The sequence below is a fragment of the Teleopsis dalmanni genome, chromosome 2, assembly GCF_002237135.1.
Source record: "Teleopsis dalmanni isolate 2A chromosome 2, ASM223713v2, whole genome shotgun sequence".
Taxonomy (NCBI): Eukaryota; Metazoa; Arthropoda; class Insecta; order Diptera; family Diopsidae; genus Teleopsis; species Teleopsis dalmanni.
The window spans coordinates 197,734,079-197,742,970 of NC_051847.1; the positions used below are offsets into that span (position 1 = coordinate 197,734,079).

Genomic DNA, 8,892 nt, shown 5'->3' on the forward strand with positions numbered 1-8,892 from the left:
GTTGTTGTTGTTGGTGTTTTTGTCTATTACCAAATATTTGCGTTTCCAGAAAATTTAATGATTTAAATAAATTTCCTTCAGCTGGATTATAAAGCCCTTGAAAATTTTTTGTCACTCTAGAGGTTTGATCGGGAGTATTTGGATCGAATGTTTTATATTCGGGTATGGCCTCTTTATGCCATTTAAATATGGAACGTGAATCTACGTAAATAAAATTAGTTGATTAATTTTTATTTTTTTCTTAATAATAAATAGCCTATTTTTTTTCAAGGATTTCTGAAACTTTATTATCTTTGTTTTGATTTTTATTTGGTTCTTTCGTTTCTTGAATTTTTGTTAAAGTTTTCGTGTCTATTATTTTTTGTTCTGACTTTGCATTTATAGATTTATCTATTTGAACTTTCTTTAAATCTGTAGCACCTGAGAATATAGAGATTTTTATTAATAAAAAAATTATATTAATTTTTTTAAATTAATAATTAAACTTAAAATATATACAGAGTGATCAAATTTGCCACATATCTTGTTGATACCTCGCCACATAATTAATTTATTAATTCGAAAGGTCAAAATATATAATTCTAATTTGATCACACTTTCTAAAATTTATTTATTAAAAATGATATTGCACGAATGAAACAAAGAGAATGAATAGTGTTGATAGAATCCTCTACATATTCTAACTTATTAAGTTATTTGTGAGTAATTATTGATGATATTATATTTATTATAATGTAAAGACATTTAAGCTACTTTATCTTGTGTTAACAATGGTTCCAGGAGCGTTCGAAGTCTCCCGTCTACCTAGGTGACTAATTGCCATTTGTCACAAAAGCTAATAGGTTTTATAAGTGGTACTGAAGGCTAGGAAGATATACTATATAAGTCTCATAAAATATTTTTTTATAAAATCTACTAGTTTTGTTAATAATATTAGCCATTTGGAGTCATATTTCTATAAAGCAATTGCACGATTTGAGTAGTAATAAATTTTGTTAAAAACTTTTTGTTAAAAATTTTTGTTAAAAATATAAACAATTTGTGTCTCTATGTTTTATATGATTCTAATTTTCCTTCCAATAATATTTTTTCTAATATAATTACCGGTTTCTGAATCATATTTATAAATAAAATATTCTATTGTTTTGTTGTGTTTAATATATATAAATATAAACCAATCCCTGATCTGTAACATTTTTCATAATGAAAATTTTCTACCCTTACTATTTCCTTATTTTAGATTGATAAACGAAAAGACTATATGCAAAATTGCAAAATTTTTGTGACCGAACCAATTGCAGAGTCAGCAAATTTTGTTTGGGAGCAATACATTCTAAGCTTTACTGAACAATGTACAGTCAGTCATTCAATGTTCTCTTACATTAACGACATTATGAAAAGTGCATTTGTTATATTCACCACAACACGATACATACCAACATCGGCTAGTGCTCTGGTTAACTCTCGAATTTGTGCATCTTGTCTTTCTAATCGGAAACCCATTTCCGATAATTGAGTGACTAAAGCTGCTCTATCTTGTTTCTGAGTTTCTTGTTTTTTGTACTCATTTTTGCTCTGTCTGTACATTAAAAATATATTTAAAAAATATATATAAACAAATACATATATTTAGCTCAATAAAATACCGGGCTATTCAATATTAAAAACGGCACCTATAGCAAATATTATAAATTCCTAATAAAATGGCACCCAATTCTATAGCCATAGCTTCATTAAGGTGGAACTGTACACTGGTCTGCCCAATCAAAGCCACTTTTTGTTTTCACTTCCACCCAATTATAAACTGTAAATAAAACATAAAATTAATGTTTTAAAAATTATGCAATTAAAAAAAAAAACAATTTATTAATCACTACTTCGCCTCTCACTTACACTGTGCAGGTGGCATGCAAACATATTTACGAAAGGTCGGACTTTGCTTAGCGTTGGCTTTTATAACATTAGCAACAGGTTTACTTATTTGTTTAATTGCTAGAATACCAAGTTTTGCTGCTGGAAAGGCACCGATCACCATTTTTATCAAAAAATTATACTATTTTCCTATTTGTACAAAAACCTATGCTGTGATTTTTTTTGTTCATCTGAAATCAGCTGTTTGTCATTTTCGCCGATTATCTGATTTATCTAGAAAAAAATCGGCTTGTTTGACAGTTGTCAGTTGACAGTTCAGTTTGACATTTCATAAACAAATTATTTTAGCGCGAAAAACGGAACAGCTGAAGTGAATTTCGTTTGTTATTTGCACATAAATTATTATTTACAAAAGTAATATCTTTATTTATTACAATAAACTTAAGAAATTGTGTCAATAATGGATGAAGAATTAAGAATCCAATTCGATGAGCTTGGCGTAGAACCTACAGCAGCAGTCATTGCAAAAGGTGAACATGCGGTCAATTAACAAAATAAGCAACAATTTATTGATGGAAATATAAAGCGTGCTTCTGTTTATTTTATTATTATTATTATTTTTTTAGTAAAACATTATTATATATATTTCTTATTAATAGGTCTAGATTTATGTGTGTCGTATCATATTGACGCTGCAGAACTTGTTGAACAATGGATGGCGTATAGTATTTCCAATTTGAAAGGTGCTGAGCCTACGGTTGATTATTTTAATGATTTCGAACGTAAAGTATTTCAAGCAAGACGCGATAAAGAATTAGCTGCTTCAAATAAGAAAAAACTAAAATATTCGTCAGGATTATCAAATCTAAATCAATTGACTACTGCTACAGCACCTTCGATTCCGCTTGGCGTTTATGGCGTCGAAGAGACTGACATTATGGGCGACTACATGAGTGAAATTGGTGTTGGCGGTAATAAAAATACCGAAAGTGATATTTATCATACTCCAAAGGTAAGTGTTTCAATATTACCTGTGTTTTATTTTATTTTTATTTAAAATTATTTTAAAATTATATGAATTTTTAAAAAATAATGTGATGAAATTGAAAAACTACAATTAATTGAAATTCTATATGCACATATAATGAAACCAAATAAATGCAATTACTTAGAATCGTAAATAAATTTCAATTACAGTATTTAAGATATAATATATATTTATAATATATATATGCATTAAATGTATAATAATAACTCAGTATATATCTGAATATTTACAATGTTTAATATATACATATTTTAAGTTAATCGTTACATACATTTAATATATCTTGAATCAAACAAAAATGCAGAAAAATATCTAATTGATTATTCTATATCGCTGGTTATTAATTTTATTGGAAAGATAATCATGGAAATATATGGAACCACTTTTTATAATTTTGCATCAAAGCAAATCCTATAGTAAAGTAGAATACAAATACAATTTCTTATTAGCTATATAACTATTTAAATATACAAATCGTTGTGGGCTCAGATAGTCAGTATATATATATATTAATAGAGAGCTTTTCTATCTTAGATAATGTTATTATGAGAATCCCAGACGGGTTCTTTAGTCTACTGTCATATTGTATTCCTGTATAAATCTTGATGAGTTTACAAACCTTGATAAGATCAGATAATTATGTTACTTAATATATTTATAAAAAGACTTATTCTTGTTTTTTATTCTTTCTTATTCTTAACTTGTAATAACTTATTTTCACTGTTATTAGAGTAATCTTAGGTATTCTTTTTGGCTTGTAACCCAATGTGCAAATAATTACTTAATATATCTATAAGAAGTGCTTCTGTTATTGTTGTAGCCCACAAGGATCTATACAGTATATATCATGAAAGGAATTACAAAAAACTATACATGGGTTATGATGTAGATAGGTAGTGTTAACGTCGCTACTTTTATGAGAAGGGTCCTAAGAAGTATACATAGGTTAGAATGTGGATAAATAATAGCAGTGTAATCGTGAAGGGGATTATTTAGGTTTAAGAATAAATCAGAAATGTGTGGAATTTAAATTGAAGTCAAACGTAATGAAGGCAGAGAAATTTAGCTACTTCTATTGGGCGAATTTAAACATCGATTAGACTTAACTGCGATCTAAAGTTCTATTAGACTCGAGTGCGTTAGGTCACGTACCCATCTTTATAGGGTACGTTACATTTCAATACAATGATTTGAAATTATCACTACAATAGTCACTAAAATATGTATAAAATACAATATGTAAGTGAAATATGAATGCTAACATAAGTGTTTGATATTTCGGAAACGATGGAGACTAATTGAAACGTCGGGCGTTTTATTTTTAAAAACACAAATAAAACGCTTTTCTCTATGTTGTAGTTCCTTGGAACTTGTCACTGTATGCGTCCCTGCGCTATAATATGACAAAGGAGATGTGAAACGCTTTCTTTAACTTCGTCAAATATGCGGCAAAAGGCATTGTGGCAGTATTTAATCTTATAGCATGGTTTCCAAATTGATAGTGGTCCAATTGCAAACCTACTTTAAGTCTAACATCACTTTGAAGGATCTCACGAGATCCTGACTATAGAGTAGTTATATATTCATGACTAGTATAGATTATTGATATATCACCAATTTCAATTTCGTTATAATTTATATACCAAAGTACGGACAGTTAACCTGCTTTAAAGTGCCTGAGCTTAGTCTAATTTACATCTAGGACAGTCTTTGACTGCTACATATCTCTAAATAAGATGTGAATGTAGTTCAATATTTTTCTAATCTGGGTTCCCGCTCAAAGGGATATTTTCAGAACACCTAAACAAAGCTGGCATCAAGTTAACTGGCACTGAGCTCTTCTTGTGTCGAACATTTTAATAAAATATGGAAAATCTCAAGGATATGCAGTCATCTGTATACAATTTGGCCACGTTTCAAGAAAAGAAATTTAAAAAATAAATCAAAATTAAATCAAAGAAAAACTCAAAAGAAATCAAGAATCTCATTGATATGCTTCGTAAAGATATCAGTCTTGTAGTAGGTTTATTTACAGGTCGTTGTATTATGCTAGGATACAATGACCTATAGGAAGAGATTAAATCTTCCTTGCAACCACACCTGCCGCAGTTGTGGTGAGGACAATGAAAGTGCCTCCAATCTACTTTGCTTCTGTCTGACGTATGTGCGGAGCCTTAACACTTTAGGGGTTTTATTTTTTGAGGATCTTGGCGAACTGCAAGACCTACCTCTCAATAGCATTATAAGTGGTTCTAACCGTTGGGTTTTTAATTATAAGGTGACATAATGGACTTATTGACCTATGTAGATTGCTTGGGATCGTCGTTATAACCTAACCTAACCTATATACCAAACTAAACTATTTAAATTCATAAATTTTATTAGTGATTTTTATGACAATTGTGCAATTAATGTATGATCACTACAACAAGTATACCTATATCTATCACTCACTTTATGCGTGAGAATCTATTTGAAGTGCAATTCGAAAATAGTAAATCAGTAGAAAAAAATAGTAAATCACACAAAGGTAGTTCCGTGCCAAAAATGGATTGTAAAACATAAAGCTCCGTATATGCGATACTGGTCGTATGCAAGTATAAATAGCAAACCGACATCTCTGATTGAGTCTAATTATATGAGTAATAAATTTTAGTTTCTAAATTACCACATTTGGATTGGATTGGATTTGATTTGGGCCGTTGAGTCGTTGAGCCGTTGAGCCGTTGGTTTGCATTTGGACTTATCAAATTGTTGCCAAATACGTGTAGCCAAAATAAATAGAAACTGCAAAGTCTGCCTGCCCTGTTGCTTCAATTTCTAAGCATGCAACAAACGTGGGAACGTTACAATTTGCATTTCACAAGTTGCAACTAATGCAATAGCAATAGCAACAGCAGCAGCAGCAACAGCAATAGAAAAAAATAAATAAATAAAAATCAGAGAAAGAAATTGGCCAAACTAACCCAAAAGCAAATACAACTGAAAACTACAGCAAATATAAATTCAAACCAAAATTGTTTTACCAAGAAAATAAGACCAACAATTCCAACCAAAAGAAAACTAAATCTGCCACAAACCAAAACAGAACTCAAGGAAGCTTCAGACTTCGGGCTAACGTGCCCGATTTTTATTGACCTCATCTACAAAATGGGCATTTGTTGTTTCATCTACGATAACATTAAAAAAAATATCTTTATACAATATAAAAATAAAGTCAATAAAAGGCAAAATAGCAAAATAACAAAATAACAAAATAAAATGATAATAAAATAAAATCGTTATTATTCTTGGCATGGCAGGCGAAACCTTTGCACCAAATGGAGAAAATTTATTTGAACCGTTAAAGTTAAAGTTAAAGTCAGAGCCAACCCGATCGATCCTCAATAGGATTTTTTTTTGATTTGGTTTGGTTTTTGGTGTTAAATGCAAGCAATGCTTACTTATTGCCACATTGACATTTATTGCAATTTAATCGTTTTTCTTTCATTTCTTGGCCAATACAGTGAGCACCTCCTTTTTTGGTCTAAACTTTCCTTTTGACTTTTCGGGCCTTGCGTCTTGCGTTGGGTTGCCTTGGGTAGCGTTGAGTAGCTTCTCGACTCCTATAATCGACTCTAATCTCTTCATGATAAATGCAGAAATTTTCAGTTGTTAACATTTATTTTGCCAATTGTAAGCATTAATTTGCAAATTCAGTTTGAAAATTGCTAAGTGATCGTACCATTTCCAGCAGCAGCCAAGCCAGTCCTCTACTGCTCTCCTCTGCCACAGCTTTTTTCTGCTTTGGGTTTGGATTTGAATTTGAATTTGAATTTGGCCCCCCGATCGTTCGATGGTGGAAAATGTTAAATTGAGTTACTTGCGTTTATATCCATGGTACATGGTAAATAAATTAGATTTTCCGATTAAAATTGGATAATTTTAGTTTATTAAATGTTTAATGATATTTGTTTATAGTTAAAGGTGACGTATTTGAAGTGCTATAAATTGTTTAGTATCTTAAATTGCTACATTTTTACATTTAATTGCTACGATATGATTATGGTGTGCCAAGAAGCTATAATGATTGGACAGGTACATTAACCAATATAATTAATTCTACCTAATACATTATGCAGCAGAGAAGTAGATATTACAAATTTAAAAGGGGATAATTATATTCCAAAAAAATAATTAATTTTAATTTAAAATGTTTTATAAGTTGTGGTGAAATGATATTCAAATACATCATGTAGCAATGGAGTAGACAATTAAAAATCAAAAAAGGGGTTTAAATATTTATACTATTTATTTATACTAAAATTAGTTTTCACGAAACTGTATTGTCAACAATTGTACCGTCTAAACGAAGTAATCACCCAAATTAATCACGATCAACTTAAGCCAATAGGAGAGGAATTGTATTCCATCAGGACAACGTCAGTTCATACACATCGATAATGATTCGTCAAAAGCTCCGAGTGCTTGATTGGGAAGTTCTTATGCATCCGCCTTATAGTGCAGACCTCGCACGAAGTGATTATCATCTAAACTTGTCCATGTTGAATGATTTTTCAGTTAAAAATTTTGCTTCAAGAGAGGCTTGTGCAAATCGACTGTCTCAATTTTTTGACAATAGGGACGAGGAATTCTATGAGGGCGGCATAATGAAATTACTTTCAAAATGGCAATAAGTTATCGAACAAAACGACCCATATTTGACCTAAATCATATCATTCTATAATTACAATCATAACTACATACTATATAGCAACATTCATAATTACCTATGTTGAATAAGCCTTTAATTCATGCAAAAATAATGGATTATTTTTCTTTTCATTACTCCTATTATAAATAATTTAAGCTTAAGTGTTGGAAAATCTCATTTTTACTAAATATGCTATGGTCGAATAGCTCAGATCTACAAGTTAATCTTTTATTAAAGCATCCACTATTCGATCTTAACGATATTCATGCTTATTGCTATTCTAAATTTTTTAATTAAATAGAAAGCATCGATACCAGCATGGATAGGGTTTTTGGAAGAACTAAGATTAGTGATGTTATAAATCATATTCCTCAATGATGAAGTTTAGTCTTACTTAGTTGACTTTGTAGTGTGTGTGGTCCTTAGTCTCCACCAGCATGTCAGCCCGATAGGTAATACATTCTCGCTAGTTGGTAGTATCGAGTGCCTTCAAATCATTTGATCCTTAAACCGAACAAGCAAATAACTTCTACCACAGTTCCTATCTTCAGATACAGAATCAAATTTTTTAGCCAGAACATTTTCATCCATCGATAGACGTACTCGTCTTGTACACTTTTCTACATAAAATGTGATGTGTGATTTAATCGGATCTTCTCGGACCTATATAGCAGTTTCTATACTTACTTGTAACAATTTTCTTGTTACCTATGGAATATTCAGTGATATGTGCAAAAAGATATGTTAGATTTGGTTGAGGTAAGATAGTAGACTTGATCGCCAAAACTCACTTAAGCACAAATAATGGCCCATTGTAATACCGCGGCTAACACACCATACAAATGCCAAACCTGAAAAAGTATCTTAAAGGTAAAAGTCCTATCTAGTGCACAAATGTTCTGTTGAGACAAGTCTATGAACTTAGCTATGCCCCTAATTTTAAAATATGATTGCTTTGTCTAGTCAGTTAGAAAATAAACCTCGAGTATTTAAAATTTTTAAATATGACAATTTTGTCAAGTCAGTTAGGAAAGGAACTCGAACATTTCAAATTTACTTCTAGCCTGTTATGAGTACTGACACCTCGTCATCTGCTGAGTCAAAGGTACGAAAAAACTTGTTAAAAGGAGACCATATCTACCTAATATACAGTTACAATTCAGTAACCGCTTGCATAATACTGAATTGGTTCTTCTTTAGTTTGGCTTAGCTATGTCCCTAAAATAAAGGATAACAGCTATGTCAAGTCAGTTAGGAAAGCGGTCCTGACAATTTTATT

At 30.7% G+C, this 8,892-nt stretch overlaps 1 protein-coding gene and 1 pseudogene across 1 annotated transcript; one reads left to right on the forward strand and one right to left on the reverse strand.

Moving 5' to 3' along the window:
* Positions 1–7: 7 nt before the first annotated feature.
* LOC119681978 lies at positions 8–2,119 on the reverse strand (annotated as a pseudogene).
* A 67-nt stretch (positions 2,120–2,186) lies between these two features.
* On the forward strand, positions 2,187–2,929 carry LOC119676517 (DNA polymerase alpha subunit B-like). The gene is made up of 2 exons (XM_038087757.1): positions 2,187–2,402; positions 2,532–2,929. Exons 1-2 carry the CDS (start codon positions 2,333–2,335, stop codon positions 2,927–2,929), a joined length of 468 nt encoding a protein of 155 aa, XP_037943685.1. The 5' UTR covers positions 2,187–2,332.
* Positions 2,930–8,892: the final 5,963 nt, after the last annotated feature.